The 22,929-nt window shown below is 40.0% G+C and overlaps 1 protein-coding gene across 2 annotated transcripts; it reads left to right on the forward strand.

Moving 5' to 3' along the window:
- The first annotated feature begins 145 nt into the window (after positions 1-145).
- Positions 146-21,998, forward strand: LOC136046590 (uncharacterized protein F13E9.13, mitochondrial-like). Of its 2 annotated transcripts, XM_065733199.1 has the most exons (7): positions 146-378; positions 890-972; positions 7,168-7,348; positions 12,861-13,011; positions 14,949-15,076; positions 20,968-21,063; positions 21,874-21,998. In XM_065733199.1, exons 1-7 carry the CDS (start codon positions 306-308, stop codon positions 21,918-21,920), a joined length of 759 nt encoding a protein of 252 aa, XP_065589271.1. In that variant the 5' UTR covers positions 146-305; the 3' UTR covers positions 21,921-21,998. The 2 variants fall into 2 exon arrangements, with proteins under 2 accessions (XP_065589271.1, XP_065589270.1); XM_065733198.1 differs by lacking the exon at positions 21,874-21,998 and having other exon boundaries at positions 20,968-21,262.
- Positions 21,999-22,929: the final 931 nt, after the last annotated feature.

Below are 22,929 nucleotides of genomic sequence, written 5' to 3' on the forward strand. Positions count from 1 at the left end.
CCGCCCGCCCGCACACGTGGCCCCGCGCCCAAAGCCGGGGGCCGGCGGCGCCGGGCGGGGCGGGGTCTGTGGGGGTGCTCCGGCGGCCCCGGGGGAGGAGGCGGGGCCGGCGGCCCGGGGCGGAAGCGGAGCGGAGGGGGGCGGCCCCGGGCACGACCCCGCGGCGGAGAGGTGAAGCGAGGTGAACGACGCGCCGACGGGAGCGGGAAGGAGAGCGGGACGGCCCCGGCGCGTCCCCGCGGGAGGTCAGGGGGCGGGCCCGCCGTTGAGGTCCGCCCGCCCCGCTTCTCCGCTCCACGCCGGCCATGGCGCGGCCGCGGCTCTTCGGGCGGCTGCGGGCGGCGGTGCTCGGTGTGGTGCACGTGGGCGCGCTGCCAGGTGAGCGCGGGCCGGGCCGGGGGAGGCGCGGCACCGCGGGAACCGCAAGCACAGCGCGCCGGAGGGAGTCGGATACTGTAAGGGCCCCGCTCCTCTGGGGAAGCGATTCGCGGGCGATAGGCCGGGCCGGGCGGGCCCGGAACTGTGGGAGCTCGGACGCGTGGCTCCCTGCGGCCCTGCGCCCGCTGGAGCCGACGCGGGGATCGGTTCTCACCACGGCCGCGCGCCGAGCCGTGACGAGCTGAAAGCAGTGCCGGCACAGCGTCACATAGATCTCTCTCAAGTCTGCGAATGACTTCAGGAGTGGGCAGGTATGGCTGGTCTGTAAAGCTCAGCCAAGGGAAGAGGTGCTGCTGGGCATGTCTCAAGGAGGTGCAGAGCCTTTTAGCTATTTTGCCCCATTTTTTCCAGTTTTATTATGCCATTACTAATAACTATCGTATCTGAAAACTGTTACTGACTGTGGTTTTGATTTGCCTGTGCAGTGGCATAAATAGCACTGTTGTTACAGGGACACCAAGAAGTTCTCTTCCGTTGGCACAGATCATCGATCAAGCTTGTCAAGAAGCAGAAGCATACAAGGATGCTGGAGTTGTAAGTCCTGGTTTCCTTCTTCCCGTGGCAGTATTTACACAAAGCTGTTTCTGCATAGACAGAGCTTTGAACTGAGTCTGAGTGACCTAGAATTCACAAACAGCACCTGAAACCTCCACATTCAGGAAGACATTTAAACCTGTAGTTCTTATTTCAACACAAGTAGGCCTTCTAAATTTCAAAACCTGAACTATGCATCATGCACACCCTGCAGAACTGGAAAAGTTTAGATTCAAACCATGCAATTTGAGTGCCTTAAATAGGATTGCTATTGATTGCAAAGAATCAAGTCAACTAAAAGAAAAAAAAGTAGATGGAAAGCTGATTGCAGTGTGAACTGTTGCTGACATTATAGATGCCTGGATGTAAAATGGTTCATCATCCAGTCCAACAAGCTGCTTTACTTAGTTCTGCATGGCACAGAACTTCCATGAAGTCCTGGCACAGGCATAGGCACTGAATATCTTGCTTACAGGCCTCAGGATTCCCCTGCAGTTTGTGTTGTACTACAGTAGCATTATTACAGGACCAAAAGATTATTTTAAATCCTTTTCTACCCACTTCAGTCCTTGCATCCTGGGAGCAGGCATGCCTGCTTCGGCTGTCCTCAGCCAGTGGCAAGAGGAGGCTACTGCTGAATTGCCATCACAGTTCTGAGCTGCTGTTTTCTGCAAAACTTTGGGAAGGTTTCTAATGGGTTATACTTCAGCAGCATAAATTACAGTGACATTTTACAGACAGAGTGAAATTGAACTTAAGAGCTTAGCCTTAATTATAGAAGACTGAGTTCAAAATGCAATACAAGTCACGTGATGGAGGCGATGGACTGAGCAGTGGTCAGGAAAACCACTTAATTAGGAAAGCCCTAGGAACAAAGTTGTTGAAAGGGTAAATAGTAGTGCAGAAGGACAGAGCTTTGTGATGGGCTTCAGTGCCACCAAGCAAGCTTGGCACACGCAAGACATCTACCAGATAGAGTAGTCCAACTGCAAACTACAGAATAAATCAGTTTTCTTCCTTTATATACCTTTTGAAGGGGAGAGCACAATTGCTCTGCATTCGGTACTGGTACATTCTGTCTTGGCTTTACAGTTACAGTATCAGCTTGAGACTGAATGTGATTTAGTCTACATCAGAAGAATAGCAATCACTAGTCTTCCTCATCCTGTGTGGAAGTGGTTACACGAGTGATGTGTAGCTCTAGAGCCATTGCCCATATTCTAGTAATTGTTAACTGGTTTCCCTTATATACCAACCATACACTGACACCTTAGCAGCTGAGAGGAAACACTAAGTATGCCTAAAGGTGAGAGAGAAGATAGAAGTGATTATTTTCATTGATGACGTGGGCAAGGTTGGATTAGTCTCAAGACAAACTTCAAAATCGGTGCTACCACAAAATTCTAATTTGGATTTTGTATCTTACTGTCTTGTCAACAGTTGTATAAATTAACTCTTCCAGGTTTACCTCTTTGTCTGCTGTATTACAGTTACTCAGCTCACAGTTTAAAGCCACCTCTCAGCTAGGCAGATGAGGTGAATGCAATCATTTCTCTACTTATTTGAACAGATTCAGGGTATTCCTGTCTAAACCATAATGACATCAGTGTACAGGCCAAGCCAGCCCATACGTGATAGTGTTGCAGCAGTATGAAAAACAGATCCTTTGTTAATGCCATAAAGGTTAAAAATAATCAGAAGAGCTTCTACAAATATCACTGTGATTGCCAAACGCTTACTGCAATTCATTTGTCAAATTTTTCCCAGCACTTACTGAATTGCTGGGAAGTGCCTGTTTTCAAAGAAGAAGAGTTTTCTGGTTTCTACACAAAGATCAATACTCTTCCAGACTAGCTCTCCTGATTTTGTAACGGGAGTCTGATTTCCTGCCTGACTACTCAGGCTGAACTGCTAAACTGTCCATTTTTCCCACAGAATTAAAAGTTTTTTTTTTTCCTGTGAATGTTTCTACTGGCATTATTTCTAAGTGCTTGTGGTAGCCTATAGAAGATAACTGTGTTGCCACTGCCAGGTGTTTGCATGTTGACTGGTTACTTGAACCAGTGTTAACATTTGGAAATGTACTGTATAGCTTGCTCACTCAGTATGCATTGCACTTGGAAGTATATCCTAGTTTGTTCAGGAAAAAGGTGACTTGCCTGGCATATTAGCAGCTGAACATAATAAACATGAAAGATTTGTAGTATTAGAGCACAGTAATGAAAAGAAGCGAGTGCTCAGCTAGGAAGCCATCTGTGCTAAAAATGTATATGCTTTGTCCTTGTGTTGCTAAACAGTGACATTCCCTAGACAAGATTTGAGAATCAGCACCCTATGAGACATCATGGTCCTTCCAATTTTTATCTGCTTTTGATTAAGCAAAAAGCACTTGCAAAATATGCAGTGAAAGTTAACTTTCCTTCCCACAGGTGAACCTGAGTAAAGCTTGCTTTATAGCCAGGAGACAGAGCATAAGTTCCCTCCAGTTTCACTGATGTAACTCATCTTACTAGGTACTATTGAATTGTAACTACTTTAGTAGATGACTTCGAAGATGAGATGTGTTTTTACTTTAAGAAATACATTTAGTTATATAACGTAGCACTGTGTTGCAAGTATTCCAGTGCTTTTTATTGCACAAACTTTCAGGCTTGCTTCTTTTTCTCAAGTATCATTTCTGGAGGCGCATTCATTTTCATCCTCCCAATTCTTTTGTCTTCGTACCTGTGAAGGTGATGGTCAGTACCTACTCTACAGTAAGCTGTCCAAAAATGAGCTATTCCAAGCCAAATTACCACTGTAGTTGCAAGAATAATCAAGTTAAAGCTGTTTGGTATTTAGTAGCAGTTGAGGTAAGCTATCCTTTCTGCTATAGAGACATGCTTCCATTTGGGTTACAGAGGTCCAAATCTATTACAGCAGAGTAAAATAGCAGGCAAGCCACCACAGACATCTTTTGTGATGTACTCAGGAGAAACGAAGATACTTCCTTACCTAAGTAAAAGTAGTAATCTCTTGTTCTAGAAGTAGAGTTTTTAAAGTGATTGTCTAGGTACAGCAAATAAATGCATTAAAAAGCTGATTTTCTTCATGTGAGGGTATGTGACTGTGGTGGTGGGAGAAGCTGTAATTCTCAGTGTGCATCTGAGTCTAACAATGAGTGCAATGCAAAAAGCCTTTCTTCTGCTTCTTCTGTAGGAAGGAGCAGTTGTTTTACACTTGCAAAGGTTTTAATAATGCATAGGCAGCTGTGGGTAAAGCCTCCCTGTTATGCAAAGCATTGAGGTTAAAGTTACCGTAGCAAGGAGTTATGTCAGACAGGAGATCAAGGTGTAAGTGATCACTTCCAGATGGAATAAAAAAAATAGTTTTTCTATGTTATATTGTACATATGATACATACAAATACAGGTTTTGCATATGGACAGGAAGCTACTCTAAATGACTTATTTTCCAGCAGCTGGCATTATAAGGGATGCTTCACAGATAGATAGCAGTCTATTACTTTTTCACTTCTGGAGTGTTTGAGGATTGTTAAGAATAAGGCTACATTATAGAAAAATAACATTTCAGTTGTCCTGATAGTCGGTGGAAAAGAAACTCAGAAGATTTTGCTGGTGCCTTACCTCACGCTATCCAAGGAGATTCCACTTTGGAGCATGAAGTTTGGTCGCTGTTCCTCTAGAATTAGACACTGAGCTTAAGTGCCAAGATCTTGAATTCAGCATCACTGTTTTCTTTCCACCATTTCAATTAGTTATCTGATAGCACTCAAGTCTGTTCTGTATGCATATAAATTCAGTGAGCACCAAAAACTGTGGTGTTACGTTTTTATACAAAAATATGAAAAAGCTTTTGGTTAATGCTTCTGTAATTCAGCTCTCTGTATTACAGGACATATGTTTTAATTAAAAAACAACAACAACATAATATGCAAAGGAGCAAGGTCTACTAGATAGGACTAAAAGAATAACATTATCAAAGTAAAGCCAAAAATAGTTGCAGGAACTGTGGACCTTGAAGCTATGAAAAGAGAGCTGCTGAAAAGTGGATATAATAAGTATAAGGTTGAAGAGAAAAATGCTGGAATCCTCCCACATGTTGAACAGGAAGTCAATCAGATGTGTCATACGCACAGTAATATGGCTGCAGTCTCTAATTACGTTTTAAACAAATATTATTTTAATATAATAGAATAATTTGCTTTATGCAAATACTGAGCTGTTAAATCAGCAACAATTCATGGAAAGCTCAGTGTCACTGTGACGTTGCTATGAGATGATGCCCATGTGTTCCCTGCTTGGTCAGAAGCACCTCATGGTCTTTCCCAGGACTGGTTGTGCCCTGCCTGCAGCCCTGGAGCAATCCTGGCTGCTCCTCTGTCTGATTTCCTCTGCCCTGTTGAGGTTTCTTGGACTGGAATTCTGTATTAAGATATGCTGATGAGTGGCATGAAATACTGTGTAGCTCTAATATCATGCCTTTTGTGTATTTAAATGCTTATCCGTTGGGTTATTTGGTGAAGGCAGTTGTACTCAGGTGCACCAAATGAGTGCTCCTCATGCACCTCCTCATGTACTCTTCTAACGGATTATCTACTGTCTGTTTCATCTTCCCCATCTCCCACGCTAGGTGTTCATTTATGATGCCTGTGGCTTAGCATGTAATTCAGCCATGAAATGCTGTCTGTTTTTTGTATAGTTTCTTGTCTTTCACTGCCCAAAGGGCTTCTGTACTACAACAAAGATTGAGGGAACATTGCATCTACAATTTTTGTTAAGGAACCTTATTTTTTCCTGCCTTATTCCTGATTCTGTTATTGATGGCCCACTTAAAAAAAATAATAATCTCCTTGTATTTAATTTCTTTTAATTTTTTTTTAAATGTTCTTTCTATTCTGAATATTGGAATGCCTTTGAAATACACAGCTGTCATTTTAGGGATTTTGTGTGGTTGTGGGGTAAATAACTCCCAAGGATGGTACTTAATAAAAAAATAGCATAGATGATGGCATATTTTGAGTAGCTCTATATAGACAGTATACAAATGAGAGGATAGCTCACCTTCAGGATGACAAGGCTCACAGGGGACTCCACATGGGAGGGATCTCCAAGAAGAGATCTTTCCCTGGTGGTGGTCAGCCCTTAAATGGGGTTTGGGAGAGGTGGAGCCAGGCTCCACCCCTTCCACTCACGCAGGTATATCACCTCCACCTGTGGCCCCATGGCTGACTCGGTGCTCACCTCAGGTGGCCAGTCAGTGGTTCAGGCTGTGATTCAGCAGTTCCCATACAATGGTTAAACTTCAGAGAGAATAGAGCTTGTTTTCTTTATGTACAATCAATTTGTCCCATAACCTTTTTGAATTTTTCAGCTGAAGCAGGTAAGGTTTGGCCTCATAGAAAGTTCTCACTGCAAATGCAAAATGTCAGGCTTGAAACGTGTTTCAGGGCTGTACTTCTACTTTTGTTATTAGTCCTCAATGCAATTATATGATTTGCAGTTGATGATGTTCTAATATATACAGTATCATGATTGAAAATGTCCAGGGCAGCAGATGATATACAAAGATTTTCAATAAACTGCATCAGCTCTATCAGTAGAGAATTTCATTGTCACTCCATTGTTTGCTAAACGTTTGTTCTTGTGGAGGGAGAGGCACAGTTGATAATAAATAGCAGTAGATTTCTTTGAAGAAGTCTGAATCTGAAATGGGGAGAAATATTGCACCCTGGGAACAGGCATGTTAATAGTCACACAAACAAACAAAAATCCTTTATTTTTTCTAAAGTAACACTTATTTTCTGACATTAATTCAAATTGAAAATTGCCTTGATTATCTCTAAATCATCAGTTATCCGAACATACTCAATATCCTATATTCCATCTGGGTAATTGAAGTTTGACTCCACGGTGCTTTTAATGAGGTATAAGATTTAACTCATTCGCCTATAGTTCACGTCCTAGGATGGATCAAAGGAAAACTAATTGATGAATGTATAATTAAAATCACATTTATTTCTCCTCCTGATTTCTCTGCAAACGCCGTGCTGTTGATGAAAGCACTTTTATAAGTGGTTATATGCATCAACACAATTTACTGGAGATAATCCACCCTTTGAAGGAAAACCTTTAAACTTCTGTGTCTTTTTAACACAAAACTTAGCATAATAGTCAACTTCTTCTGATCCCTGCAGGATGGCTTGATAGTGGAGAACATGCACGACCGGCCCTACACGCCATGCCCCGGGCCCGAGGTGGTGGCTGCGATGACAGCGGTGGGCACGGCGGTGCGGCGGCTCTGCCCACACCTCACCTTGGGTGTCCAGGTGCTGTGTGCTGCCAACCAGCAGGCCACGGCCGTGGCTCTTGCTGCAGGTAATAGAAATGACTCATCCGTTATTACTGTTGTTTGCTGTGGCATTTACTCTCTGCAAATTGGGCATTGTACTAACATAGATACCGTGAAAAATGAGACATGAAAAGCTCACTGTACCCTGAAAAAGCAGAAATTAGATTTTGAGAAAGATGCCTGCTTGATTATAACAGATGATACTCATACAGTGCTTCAGTAGGAGGCAGCTTAAAATTCCCAAGGCCACTGCTGCTGCTTTCTAGGTGAAACCTGTCTAACTGTAATGATTAGTTTAAACCTACTCATGTCTAAAAGCCACCTTTGGTGTGACTCTATTTACTTCGGTTAAATGGTATTTGAAGATTAATTTAACCCACTGTGGTTAAGCATCCTGTTTCAGCATCTAGTTATATGTTGTTTCTGCTACTGGTTTCTATTAAAACTAAGTTTTCACTGCCTTTTTTATGAATGAGTGGAATGAGGCTTTCTATTAATTTTTTTAAGTGTATAGCTACCCAAACCAGTTAACGTTAAATTGCATTCAGGGCAATTAAGTACAAATTAATTTATCATTACTGCAAGAATCCTAGATTTGCTAACCTTTCAGTTCCTATGCTTTGCTGAAGCAATTTTAGTTTTTTGTATATAACATTCCCTGACTGAAAGATGGAGGCTGGTTTAATAGGGAACATTTGTACTTCCCAAGTCCCTCAGAAACTGAGAGTTGATGTCTTCACTTACCCAAATTGCATATACAGCTATAGTAAGGTTGCACAGCTGCAGTAAGACTGCACATTTTGTAAATTTTACAGGTTTTCTAAATGGGCAAAGTTCTGTGAGAATGAAAAATTAAGATGCTTGTGCTGTATGAAACCGATACTTCAGTTAAAATAACATTGAGAAGCATTCAGTTTTCTTGGGCAATTTTTGTTTGTTGATATGTTTTGCACATGGATTTGGTTTGAGTGCTTTAGAATCAGAAGCTTTCAAGGTGTGCTTGAAGGCTGTCTGACAAAGTGACAAAGCATGCTATTTCTGCAGGGGAGCCTATGTGAAAAACTAAACGAAAAAAGCTAACAGAACCCAGATTTGCTTTAGTTTATTCTACATGAACTGTATGCATGTAGAATACTTGAGATGCATTGTATTTGCACACCTTACTTTTAAAAGTAATAGCTATGCTTCCTTTTAGGAGTGAAATTGATTACTGTATAGGGGATGCAGTACATAAGCCACGAGTTTTTCTTACTCCTCGGCAATTATTAATGAAGGAGAGAATTCCTGAAGGGCTTGGGTTTTGTTCAGCTCTACTTCTGTTCTGCACTATTTGCTCTGTAACTGGAGGACAGCAACTAGGAAGGGCCTGTGTTTAATGCATTTCATTGCACTTCTCTAAAAATGATTCTCAGGCTCACTGAGCAGGAAAGCAAAAAGAAAAGAAAATCACTTCAGGCAAAGCCATAGTAAAAGGACTGACTTTGTAGGTAGCAAATCTTGGAGTATTTTTTCTATAGCAACCTAGTAGTGACTTTTATATTGATACCACTTCAGTAGTCATTAAAGGTAGCTATTAATAAAGGAATCCTCATTTGCTTCAACTACAAAATATTTGCTGAAGGTGTTATACCTAAAATATGCAGTATGTTCTGCATATTTTTCCCTATGGAAACTCCTGCCTCTGGTAGAAATAACTTCAGAAGAGAGCTGTGCAGGGAAACTGTAAGTCGTCTTCAAGTGTAGGTAATGATTTTGTATTGTCAGAGGGGGAAGAGGTGAGCAAGTTTATGGTGAGACTGGAAGGAACTCATCAGCAATGCGTGTTTGTGCTCATACGTATATTTTAGATAGCCAAATAGTAACAGATTAAATTACTAAGTTTTCCTAATGTATCAATAAGTTATTGTTATTTTCAGTCTTACCCAATAATAAAATCAGGGGATGAAGAATATGAGAAGGCTGAGGGTTTGGTTTTGTTTTAAATCTTAATCTCAAACACTTATTCTTGGGAATATTCTTGGCACACCACCTTACTAGCTGCTTTTAATGACATCCTCCAAGGACTGTGCATCTCCTTTCTTTTCTGCTTCATGAAACTGAACTGCAAGGCAGAATTTGTGTAGTAGGGTTACTTTTCTCAATTGGTTAATTATTTACATGTGTACCATGTGGTTTATAGAGGTGCATTATTTCCTGTTTGTAGTTTCTTATTTAATTAACTATATCTGCCTAAGGTTGAAACAGAATCATGTGTCCAAGCAGGTCCTGTGAGCGCTTGTAGAAGTGATAAAAAAGTTCCCTTACTTGTTTATGTTTAGCAAATATTACTGATTGTCATTGTTCAGTGCACAGGAGCATTCACTAAGCCCAGGTCAGATCTGGACATCTTATTAGCTTTCCCATACTTATTTAGCAGTGTGTCTTGTTTTCTAAGTAGACCACTATTTATGCTTGGGCTGTTGACTGGATTTCTTGTACTCGTGCTCTGTTGTTGACCTACTTCTGTACTATGTGGCTTTTCTTTTATCAAAAGTTTGTTAATTATGAAGCTGCCATCTTAGACAGGACTGTTGTGCCTAAAGAAATCATGCAAAGGCCCTCAGCTGCTATCTGCTCTTTGCCTTGCATTAGTGAGACACTGTGTGGCTCCAATCCATCAGTGTATGTCTTTGCAGAGGAGCTGCAGAGCCTTTACAGTACTGGGGGTATACACCAGTAATGGCCTCCTTATCCTTTTGCAATTCTGTGTGCTCCCATTACAAACGTGTAGCAGTAGCAATTGAAAGAAAGAGCTGGCCCATCATTAAGCTAATGGAGACAGGCACGGCCTGCAGGGCCTGCTGTACCGTGCAGTGTCCCCGTATCCAGGTCAGACTGTATTACTCTTCCAGAATCAGAACTCAATTTTTAAAAGCTGATGTTCTACCATCTCCAGCTGACTGTGAAAATGCCCTTTTTCTTTAAGGATCATTTTATTGAAATCCCATGTGGTCACTGTTTCTTAATTAGTCTTCAGTAATGATAATGACTCAGTTGGTAGCTGATTAAGCGAGGCTTCATATCAGAAGATATCCCAGGTAGCCAGATATCTCCAGGTCTTTTATAAATACAGCTTTGCTGTCTGAGACCGTTCTCCAGCAGCCACCCACCAGCAGAGATACTCCACAGGAATTCTTGGCTTTGTGCAGACAGTGATAATGTAGATAGGATAGAATTGGCTGAAAAAGTATGCTGAGTTTCATTTATATTTATATATATATATATATATTATTTTCCAATGGACACCATGCTAATATAGCTAAACTGAAGTTCAGCAGGTGGATGCATATTTGGGGGGCACCTGCAGGTGCTGTGGAGCAAGGCAGCAAGCACTGGAACTGTCACAGAGGTGAGATGAGTGCTGCAAGTGCTGCTGGAGACACTGCTTTTTCTAGGCCCGGAACTCTGACTTGTGAAATGAGCTGCTTCTCAATACAGTCTTGAAGCTGTTTGATAGGATCTGTTGGAAATTTCCTGTTCTTGTTTTCCAGTGAGATTTGAAGATTCTTTTTTTGTTCCTGTATAAGTCAGAAATGAGAATGCCTTTTAACTATTTCACTGCTATTACTTTTTAACTTGCTAAATGGGAAAGTAAGAAATAATACTACTTTCACAGTTCTAGTGAATTCATTAGTGGAATCCAATTAGGACTTCATAAAACAGAAGAGTAGTGAGTTGGTGTCTTCACCTACTAGAACTGGTTAAAAACAGCGTCTTGTTAGCCTCCATAAACCCGAATAGTGTGCAACTCCATTAAACTAAGGACAACCCTAATGTTTGCCAGGAAGTGTCGAATTCTTAAGTTAAGGAAGCACAAACCAAACACTGATAAACGTGCAAGTGGTGAGCTTCTGTAAGTGAATAGCCCTTGTCCTGAGATTGCTGTGAACATTTATTATATTTCTAGGCTCATTGATTGTCTTGTGATTAGAGAATTACTTTTTTCTTATTTAAGTCTGATTTATACTATAAACTTAGATGATTTAGATATAGTCTATGGCTAATATTCCTAGATGCAGAAGTCTGAGTCTTACCTACTAGCACCTTTAATTATACTTGTGACATATTTGTGGTTTTGAATCCTGAGAATATTCCATGCTTTCTCACCTGCTAATCTCAAGGCATAGGACAGCTTATATTTGAGTTGGCACCATCTGTGATGTTTCGTGTTAGCTGGAGTCTGTTGCTAAGAGATACAGGCTCTTTTCTGTCGGACATAAGCTTCTGTTTCTGCAACTTCAGGGCTTTTGGAATGAAGCTGATATCTAGCTTTTAAAATAAACAGGCACCTTGTCATTTGGTAAATACATTTTTAAAGACCCTTTCTGTTTACATCTAAAATATGTTAAGGTGGGGTCTTCATTGCCTGAACAGTTCTCTGTTAGATGGAATTGCATCCCTGAAGGCTGCTCTCATGTGCATTTAGTTCCTCGGTACGACAGCTCTGGTTAGATGTGCAGCTGTCTCAAATCTGGAGAAGCAGTAGAACTTCAGAGGGCCTGTAAGAGAAATCTAAAGCAAACTGGGACAACAGCAAAAGCTGCATAAGGTGTTTGCAGAGCTTTTACACATCCTAAAGGGCATGTGAAGTAAGCTTCAAGGCTGTGGAAGCCTGCAGAGGAAAGGAATACAATAAAGGAGTCACAGTTGTCATTTTCTGCAAAACAACTGTGGATTCATTGTGCCGTGGCTGAAGACATTAGTATGTCAACATGAAGAGATTTCAAGGCTTTTTAGAGGGTACCTTGGAGTAGATAAATGGTCTATCAAAGTTGTTTCTGTTCTTAGTCTTCCTCTGAAGTACCCATCCCACAAAAGCTTTCTGATGCAAAGAATGGATGACTGAGTTGGTAAGACAAAGTAGAATTGATGCTTACTGTAAATTTGAAGTGAAAATGTAATCTCTCTGCCCCTTTGGCCCTGCTCTAGAAGTCAGTTGTTGATGTGATAGTGTGCAGAAAACACAAGTTGCATACAGATGGAAAGTCAATGTTTATAATGTTTTGCAGGCTGTGCTTTCCTGCTAGATTTCCTGAAGAAAGAAGACATAGGCTATTCTCATCTCTTTGTCCATGTCCTTGTTGCTTTTCAACCTGTTGTCCAATTTCGGGCATATTTAGCAGAGGGATAAATGTTGAGAAGGAAGTAATACAGTGATGCAGTATCTAGACAGGGGGGAGAAACCCAAGTTAATGCCCTTTGTGGAGAGAAGCTGAATTGTTAGGACAAAGGAGCTATGTTTTGGCCTTCCTACTCTACTCCTTCATTCACTCTTGCCTGCTGGCACATCATGGCAAGCAGCAGGGCAGGGTGTGCTGTTGCTGAGTCTGTGCCACAGGTACAAAGATTTAAAAATGTGGGAGAGCAAGGTTGATTAGTCTTAAAGCACGCAGAACACCTTGTGTGGAGATCAAATAAGGGACAGATATTTTAGTATTAATTCTTCAGTCTTCAGGTCTAGCTAAGCGAATCCTAGTTTTTTTCTTTTATTTTTTTCAGGTCTTGATTTTGTCCGAGTTGAAGGTTTTGTGTTTTCTCATGTTGCTGATGAAGGAATCATAAACGCCTGTGCAGGAAACCTGCTACGATACAGAAAACAAATTGGAGCAGAGAATATTCAGATTTTTGCTGACATTAAAAAAAAACACAGGTAAACACAAGCAATATTTATGTAAATATTAATGTAATAATGATCTTATGCTTTTCCCCATTTTCTGATTATTTTATATCTGCTTGATGCCAGCAAAGTTAATGATAAAGGGAGAGCTTTATTGTCTGAGCAAGGTCTTGCAGTGCTATTAGGGGATATGTTTAAAAATAAATTTGCACCTGTAAGCTGCAGGTTGCCGCATCTGTGAAGTTTGTAGTTTAACCTTCAGGATTTATAAATGCAGACTGTAAATGTCTCGCATCTGGTGTCAGGTGAGATTTTACATCCTTATATGCCTATTACGCTTAAAGAAGTTATGCTTCGGGAGGCTAAGCATCCAAGGTTATTTTTAGTTATGCAGCAGTTTCCACATACAAAGGATCCAAATCATAATATTCTGGCACTTGAGAAAGCTATTCTCTTTTTTCTCCTGGCTGCCAATAATACTGGTTTCTTCTACTTAAATCAGTGCTGTCTATGTACGGATTATATGCTATGATTATCAAACAGAAGGAACTTTTGACAGATGAACCCAGTTTCTTTTTTGCTGATATCTTAACTGTCACACAGTACTTTTAGCTATTTATATGTCACTTTTTTTTTTTTACTGAAGAACTGCTCAAATGTTATGTATTATACATGCTAAATAACCTAATTAAAATGTTTGTGTGTAGTAGGTGGGTAACCATGAAGACTACCATGTTTGGAAGATCTTAAATATCTGTGGTTTTTGTTTTTTTTAATACCTTTCAAGATAGGAAAGGAAACAGTGCATTATGATAACATTAAACTTTTAAGGTCCTTTCAGATTGGTTTCTTTCTAATGACTTAAGCTCTTTCATATATATGTGTGCATACATATAAAAGACACTGCATTAGACTTCTTCGTAAAAATTGATGATTGTATCACGTGGCCTTTCCTTTGTCTTGTATATCAATAGACTGGTATTTCAATTATACTTTGTAGGTGAAAGGATTTGCTTTTGAAGGGAAAGGTTTTTGCTTCAGGGAGATTCCAAAGCTGAGATGATATCAAGAACCCCATTTCCAGTGTATTAGATACTTAGGCCTGCCTTCCTCCAGCTACATAAAGGGAGTGCTTTCTCTTGCACCATAACCACTAGTGAAAAGCACTGCACTTAGTGTATTCTGCCTTGTACTGTAGGACAAAACAGGGCTCCAAGTCTGTTGTCCATCCACACTGACCCAGGAAAGGGGCAGACTGTCATCCCTCTTCAACACAATGGGTTTACCATAGGTGCTGTTCCTTCTATATTTCCAATTAAACAAAGCAAAGTGTTGAACTAGCAAAGACTGGAAGTCTTTTGAAGTTTAGAATTGTTTAAATTAAATTACTATTGCTGTAGGTTTCAAAGTGTATCACCCATATATCAAAAGCTGCTGTTGAAAAGCCAGACTGCAGGTAACTGATGTTTGTAATTGCTATGTTGGGTGATTCCTGTGATTATGTTATAGGTAATAGCTATACTTTCTGTGAGTTGGACTTCATGAAATGAAGTGGAGGGTGATAATTCCATTCTGGGTAACAGAATGTGATTTATGAATGACTGAACCATCCACTGCTCCCACTTGAAGTCCGAGCTGTGTGTGAGATGCAGGCGTTCAAAAAGCACACAGCTGTTTGAACTGACCCTTGGTAGTTAGCAGTTGCTCCGTAGAGGAAGGAGACCCAGAGCAATAGAGTGTTCAGTTATGGCTCTGTGATGGATAAGGTTGGGTGTCCTTCCCCTCGTTGGCATTGTAACGTTACTTCCCATTTTAAGACAGACCCCTTACCCTTTCTCTTGCAAAGCCTGAATTTAGCTATTGTGAAAGTGGGGAAGACAAAGAAATGCAGCCTAAATAAACATCGAGCAAGACAGATAACTAATGCACGTGCCAGAAGTAACCATGGGGTATGTTCCTGCTGTTGACAGTGCTCATGCTCTGACTGCAGATATCAGCGTGGCTGAGACTGCCTCTGCTGCTGAGCTCTTCCTGGCTGATGGGGTGGTACTGACTGGTACGGCCACTGGGCTGCCTGCTGACCCTGGGGAGCTGAGAGGTGAGTGGTCACACCAGGGGCACACAGCAAACCCCGAGTCAACTTCTGGCCGTACATCTCTGTATCTACTGTTCCTTGAGGGGAAAAAAAGAAAAAAAGACATTCTTTCATTGCCAAGTTTGATTGGATAAAGCAAAGCTGATGTGATTGAGGCTCTGTGTGGATTGTCCGTGGTATGTTTCTAACCAACTGTATGATGGGACAAAAATTATTTCAAGCCCTTATAATACTGAATGATACTTAGTATTACCTTAAAATAAATAAAGTAAATTACATGAAGGCTTTGTTTTAGAAATTGATGCATTTTAATAACTTAGTATAAGAAAAACCTTCTTCATAGATACAATAAAAAATAGCTAACTGAAAGTGCTCAACTCTTCAGTGAAAAGATTTATATCCTTCAGAAAGAAAATGAAAAGTGCTGCAAGAAAAGGATTATTATGATATGGCACCATTCCAAACAGTAATAGCAGGGAAAACACTGTTTAGAAAGTTTTCAGACAAAAAACAAGAGTTCATTGGTAGATAGAAAGATATAACATCAAAGTCATTTTAAAATGGTGTGGACTCTTTATTAAGGAAAAATGGTTTGACCTGTGAGTATGGCCCTTTGTGTAAGCATTACGGTGGTTCTTCATGGTTTATATTGGCATAAGTTTTGGCTGTCTTCATGAAACTTGATTGTTCACATGCTATCATGAAAATTCAAATTTTCATCACTTAATTTCAGTTTAGTTTCATAGCTTGAATGTCAGAACCTCTCTACATAAAATAGAATGTGTAGTTCTTAGGTTTTACTTCTGCTGGCACAATACAGTCTAGTGTTTTGAAGTTCCAGTGCAATCAACCCAGTCTGTCAAGGTGAACTCTAAGCTCAGTGAACGTGTATCAGTATGTCTATTTGTCTAATCTGAAACTGTTAAAATTCTTGCATAATTGTAGCCAAAGCAAGTATCACTTCTTCTGCAGACAAATCACAAGCTCTACTGGACTTCTATTGAACAATCTTTGTTTCAAGTTGCAGTGATACTTGTAGGGATCAATATGCAGAAATAACTACTGCATGTTTGGTCAGAGTTAAGTGATAGTACCTTTTGGCAAAATATTTTTTGAATGAAGATAGTGGTATGATCTCTACTTCTTAAAGTGTGATCTTGTCTAAACCATTTAATCACAATTCCTTCTTTATTTTACAAAAGAAGGAGTTGAGTAGCACACTATACTTGGTATAGAGACCAGCACCCCAAACATCTTGTGGAATAATTTTAAAATCATTCCATGTTTTCAGGGCTTTATCCATACTGTACATGCTTATCAGCATTCAAAAAGAACGTTGAACCTGTCAAAATGTTTTCCTTATTTCACATATGTTTAAAACACAACTCTTTTTGCCAAAGAGCAGATGAAAGATAACTATACTTCAGTCACCAAGGTTAAAATAAAAGTGGTGGTTTGTAGGTTCAGTAGGTTCATAGGTACATTAGGTTGGAAAGGACGTATAAGATCATCTAGTCCAACCATCCTCCTAACACCATCCCTACCCACTAAACTATTAAATCACTAAATCAAATCCCTTAGCAAATAGTAGTATTGTAGTGAATACTGAGCTCTTGAATTCGTTTGGGTGTTTGGTATGGTAAACTGGAATTGATTCATGGAACAGCACACTCGGAAAGCTAGGCTGCAAAGGAGAAAAGCTGAAACGTCCATCGCTGCCTGCAATGTGTATCACCATATACCCTATCTCTCTTAATGCAGATTAAATTAAAATAAGTTGATTTCCTGCCCTGGAGAGCACTGGGTGACCAGCAGGCCTGCGAGCTGCTCTCAGACAGGACTCCAAGCAGACCTCACTGCTGCTTTTCTTTCATGTGAACCAGTGTGCCAGTCACAGTCTTGTTCCTTTTCTGGGCCCAAAGAACAAAACGAATCAGAGTTGTCATCAGTAATGATGTGCACACATCGATTTTGTGTGTTTGTGGTGAAAGCAAGAACATGGATCATGGGTTTGGCTTATGTAGGTCATGGAATTTGGGCATTAGCAGTGCCACTCAGGAGAGCAGTGGCTTAAAACAGTTAAGAGAAGAATTTAAAAATCAGCACTCCGGAATATGAGGAAATGACAAATTAGGCATATCTATGTCAGTGTATTCTTAAAAGGAATCACTTGTACATTGTACAAAGTTGGTGTGATGTGAGTGAAATTCGGCACTTGCGAATGTACGCAGCACTGGATGAGCCGTACTGCGCTGATACAGTTGGGCACCTTTCATCCTGCTGCAAAGCAACTCTTGAAAGATGAACCAAGAGACAGATGAGGTTTTGTCACGTTGTTTTTTTTCTTCTTTTTCCTGGCTTTGTTGTGCAGTAATATAGAAGTGTTTTTGCCTTTGTCTGTGTGTTGAATTGACTGACTTGTGATGGGGTGTGGGAAATGTGAGCGTGTCCGTGTCAAGCCAGAGAAATGTGTTTGGGGGGGTTTTGTTTGTAGTTCTGTCACTGCCTTCCCAAAGGAGCCTGCACTGCTGCCCCCAGCCACAGGCTGTCAGGTTTTCCCACTGGGATAAATGCTCAAGTACCTAGTTCAGATCCAGCTTGTGTTTTAAGCGACCAAAGCCTTTGCATAAGGGCTGCTTGGGTACCTACCTGTATGTACAAAGTAAAAGGCCTCAGCTGAGCAACTAGTGGAAAATATCACAAAGCCCAACAGCTGGCTCTGTCACTTTATCTCTTAGTGTTCATAGAAGTGACTGGTTCACCCTCCCACCTTTTTAATGGGCTGTTTAGGTCGAAATAGAGGCTGCTGCCTTTGCAGTATCCTCCTATAGATAATCAGGAGATACAAGTCTCTGGTCTGTACTTTTCATAATCCCTAAATTTAATGACAAAGTCCTTTGAATTAAAAAACTAAAATGGGTTGCAGTGGAACATTACCATAAACACAGAGTTGTGTATGGTACAGTGATTACTGCATATGAAAAAGCTGTTAAAGAAGAGTAGTGGAGCAAGTTATTAGCACAGTGGTACTTATTTTTACGCTGCTCTTTGCCATTGTTTTCAAGCTAGGAGCATTTGGCCTTTATTTCATGTAACTTGTGCACACCATAGTTCAAATGCTTTCATTGTGCTCTGCAACCAAGCACTATTTCATTTGATTTTATTGAAGGCGTCTGCAGATGTTCTGTCAGAAGAAAGAGCACAGTGCCCTCTAGTTACAGTTCACTGAAATAGAAAAACGTGCGAGTTCTGTAAACTTCAGGTTCTTGTTACTTTAACATCAGAAAATTGTCTGCCTTCCTCTTTGCATCAAAAAATATAATTGTGAGAAGAAAGCTGAAGAAGCCTTTAAACAAGGCTCTATGTTTACAGACATTTTGACAGTGACTGAACGTCACCACGCGGAAGCGTATCTCACTACTGTTGCTTTATTTTCTTTTACAAGCTAGAATTTGTATTAACGCAGACAGTAGACAAGTCATGTTCTATTCATCAACTTTTAGGCCTTGATATGCTTGGAAATGACTTAAAAGTAATATGTGTAGCATGTTTAATTAGATAACCCAGTCTCATTGTAGAGTGGGCACTCCCATTACTGTTCTTCACATTGACAGCCTGAATAAATCTCCAGCACAGGAGTTGAGTGTGGGCTGCGTGTGCCATGCGTGGATCACAGCAGGAGCTGCATGCTTTGCTACTTATGAAAGCTTCATTACTGAGTTATTTTCTTAGTTTTGCAGCAGTCTTGGGTTCTGCTGTTTAAGTCTTTGTCTGGTAGGGCTAAGCTATCATCACGTACCCCTGGGATCATGCTCTGTTTAATTATTTGTCTCTTCATTTTTTCTGCTGATTTGAAATAGTCAAGCAACTGCCTGCTTATGTACCGTATGCATTCATCTTAAAAACAAATATTGACTTGGAATGCTGCTCCTCTGGGAATGCAGGAAAGTTGTTGCATGAATCTGTGGTCAGTTGTAGCACCTTAATTGTGTATTGCTAACTACATAGATAAGGTAGGCTATTTCTAAGAGCACAGATATACTGTACATGCAGAATTCTATTTTTTCTAGAACAGGACTTCAGTAATAATGTTATAAATAACAAAAAAAATTATTTTGTTGCTGCAAGGAGGATGGATATAAAAATATAAAAACCATGAAGAAATTAGCATTGTTTTAATCACATACACGCAATCTTGCTTTGCTTAAAGTTTTCAAAAGAGATTGTGTGGTTTTTTTTCTTTTATGTTAAAAAACAACAGTTACTGTTCCTAGATGGGCAAATGGTAGGGCATGAGCCCTAAAAAGAGATTCAAGAGCGTTTTATTGATCCCCTTTCTTTGGTGAAGTAGGAAGGTGATGCATAATTTTCTCAGAAGCATCATTAATAAGTTAGGCTTATGATGAAACTTTATTTAAATAAACACTGTTTTGAAGCAAACTATTTTTTAACGTGTGCTTTCCCTAATTCCCTCAAGCTTTAGCCATCTTACATCAGCTTATTATCTCCAATTAAAGCAATTTATATGCTTTTAAAGATCAGAATAATGCTTCACAGCATTTTTCTAGTCAAACGAGGAAGTATCCAGTGTTGAGTGACTCTTAGGATGGTCAGTTCACAACAAGAAATTGAGCAGGATTCCCTGTAATTCTAGCACTGGGGCTTCTATTTTTTACTTTTTTTTTTTTCAGAGCTAGTACTGAGTTGAGTTCTGCAGAAGATACTCTAATAAACTTTTATATGTCTGTGGAGAACCTTTCTGTGGTCAAAACAGTAGCACATACTGAATGCAGAAAAATGTCTTTTTCATTCCATTGCCATTTCTAGAAAAAAGTCATATCAGCATCACCTTTTGTGTTCTGGTGAGCTAGCTGGAGGTATCAATGTAGTCTGTCTGTGCTTGCTTTCCTACTTTTGTGACCCCAAAATTTAGCAAGAAGCAGAGTGCATGTTCATTTTCCTTTCCCTGTGAATAAGGCCTTTTTTGTTTCTTCAGTGAAGAACTTCTGCTAGTTGTCAACATAGCATAAATTCAGCAGAAACCTGGCAGAAATATACACCAGTCTAACTACCATTATTGTGATTTAAACTGATGACTGAAGAATTGTAATGAGCACAGCTCTACTGAATAGTTCTGCCACTTTTAATGATCTCACCAGACTCGCAAAAGTCTGAGCTGATATAATAAATGGAAACAAGAATTTCATCTTATTCTTGTAGCAATATTCTGATTACTTCATAGAAACATGTAGGGAAAATGCTATCTATCCTATGTGCTGCTGCAGTGCAATAGTAAATGATTGCTGTTTTCCATTTATGTGTAGTACCTCGAGCACATTGAGTCTCCAAGCACGATGGCAAACAGACACGTTAAGCAGATGGGTTAGGTCCTGCTTTGTAAAAGCTTCCTGAATCCAACATCTCTTCTTACCAGGGACAAAAAATGAAAATGAATTTGATGGAATGCAGTGAAATGCACTGCACTCTCAGCCAACCTTGAGAGGGGAAAAAAAAGAAGTGTACGAACGCAGTGTCAAGACACAGCTTTCATGCGCTCTATAGTGCTGAAACACTCTGATATGTGATCAGGAATATTATGTTGGACTCAACAATCCTTGTGGGTCCCTTCCAACTCAGGATATTCTATGAAAATGGGATTTTTCTCTACAGTTATTCAGAGATGAAAGGTTTTTTTGTTTGTTTGTTTCTTTTTCCTCTGGAGCATCTGTATCACTACTGTAGAAGTAAGAGTTGCCACACTTACAAATCTCTTAATACTCACCTTCCTTTGTTGCTGAAACTCCGCGTAAGTTTGAGCACGTTGTTTTTATAGAATTTTACAGATGGATTTAAATCTTAGAGGATTAATCCTAACTTTTTCTTTCCCACTTCAGAGGTTCAACATGCTGTGAAGATTCCTGTGCTGATTGGGTCTGGAGTGACTCTGGAGAATGTGAAGAATTACTTGGATGCAAATGCTCTAATAATTGGTTCGTATTTCAAGAAAGAAGGTTATTGGGCGAACGGTGTTGATCCTGACCGAGTGAAGAAATTTATGGAGCATATAAGTAAACTGAGAGAATGAGTTTGTCAGCAGGCAGTATTTTCCTGTTTGTGTACATAAATGCAGCGTGATATATCATACAGAATTAAAGCACAAATGTGCACTTGAATGGCTGGTAACTTTAAATGTAACTCGCTGCAGAGCGTGGCAGCACTTTACAACGAACTGGTGCTCTGATCTTTGTTTCTAGGCTGTACATTTCTGTGGCACTCAAAGCCATCGCCAAGACAAAACCAGCTCTCCAAATGTGTGTGTAGCATATTCTCTCCTATAAGTAAAGTGCTTATGGAGTTTAAGAATTAGTAGTAAATGCTGATTGCAGGATGAGCTGAGTTTTGTTTTGCATGTTAATACAATAGGACACCCTAAGTTTACAGCTAACAGTATTGTAAATTGGACAAGTTAATTAGCCTTTCAGTTTCCCCATCTGTAAAATGATGATAATAGTACCTACATCACAGGGGGGTTGTAAGACATAATGAATGGATGAACGTACAGCACTTTCATCTCTTCAAATGAAGGGCTCTATTAAAGTTCAAGATCATTATTTTTTCATTAGAATTGTGCATTTATTACAAAAATGTAGTAATTGTATACCATACAAAAATTTAAGATAATTGGGAAATTGATTTACCTACAATACTTACTAGAGAATAAATGTAAATATTTAATTACATTTTAAGTAGTGTTGGAATTTAGTCAAAATGCTTTGCAAAAATTGGAAATTTTAATGAAGTCTTATTTTTCAGTAAGCTCCTACATCTTTGTGCCTCTTCAGACTAGCATTAGTGACGTTAAATCTGCCAGGTTCCTTCCAGCACACAAGGTGTTATTATGATGGAATCATTTCTACCAGAACTGACAGGTAAACACGGATTTTCATTTCTGCTGTAAAACATAGAGGAAAAATGTGACAGACTAACTGCATACTGTGAGGCTCCCCTTGAATTTGATCTTTTAGCTCCAAAGAAGTTCTTTAAGAACAACAACAACAAAGGAAACCTGTTGTGTCATGCCCGTATAAACTGTGGGCGTGTGTTTTCATTCCTTGGTACTATGAGCTACGTTTGCCCTCTGGGATCTCTCTCTTTCCTTGACATCTGTGCATCAAGCTTCTGCCAATGCTAATGAAAGTTATATCGTACATATCAAAGCAAGTATACAAATGTTTGTTTTCTTCTGTCAGCCGGTAGAGTGCCCATGCTTCTCTGGACAAAAGATACATCCTCCTTTAAAAGGCAAAATTGATTTTCAGAATCTTAGCTTCATAATCACTGTTTTGGAATAGTGACTCCAAAACATCACAGCGTGAGATTATCTTCTCCTCAGGTTCCTTTTTTTTCTGGAGCAGTGTGTCGCCCACATGACTCCCATCAAAAGCAAGACAAATAACTTCTGTGGGCTGACCACTAGAAAGTGACTGTTTAGACCCTATGGCAGCCTTGGCATTCTTCTGCTTTTCTCCATTTTCCTCACAAGTATGCTGACAAGGTTTCAATGCGTAGAAGTTCTAGGAGTGTCTTTATTGTCAGTGGCACTACTTCTCGAGTCCGCATTTATGCAGGCGATATAATCTGCTGAGTGTTTGGGCTTCCAACAAAACTACTTGTCATAAAAGAAGGAGCATTTGTGGACGAGCCACTTGCAAAAAGTAAAAATTAAGGAAAAAAATGAAGGAAGAAAAAAAAAGACGAGGTCATCCTCAGTCACCTCCAGCTCTCACTCCTAGCTGCCAATATAGGCAGTGCAGAAATAGCTGAGGATCGTGGAAATGCTTTCAATTTTTTTTTCT

This window comes from Cyrtonyx montezumae, unplaced genomic scaffold (genome assembly GCF_038088225.1).
Source record: "Cyrtonyx montezumae isolate F1298 unplaced genomic scaffold, pur_monq_1.0 scaffold_17, whole genome shotgun sequence".
NCBI classification, from domain to species: Eukaryota; Metazoa; Chordata; class Aves; order Galliformes; family Odontophoridae; genus Cyrtonyx; species Cyrtonyx montezumae.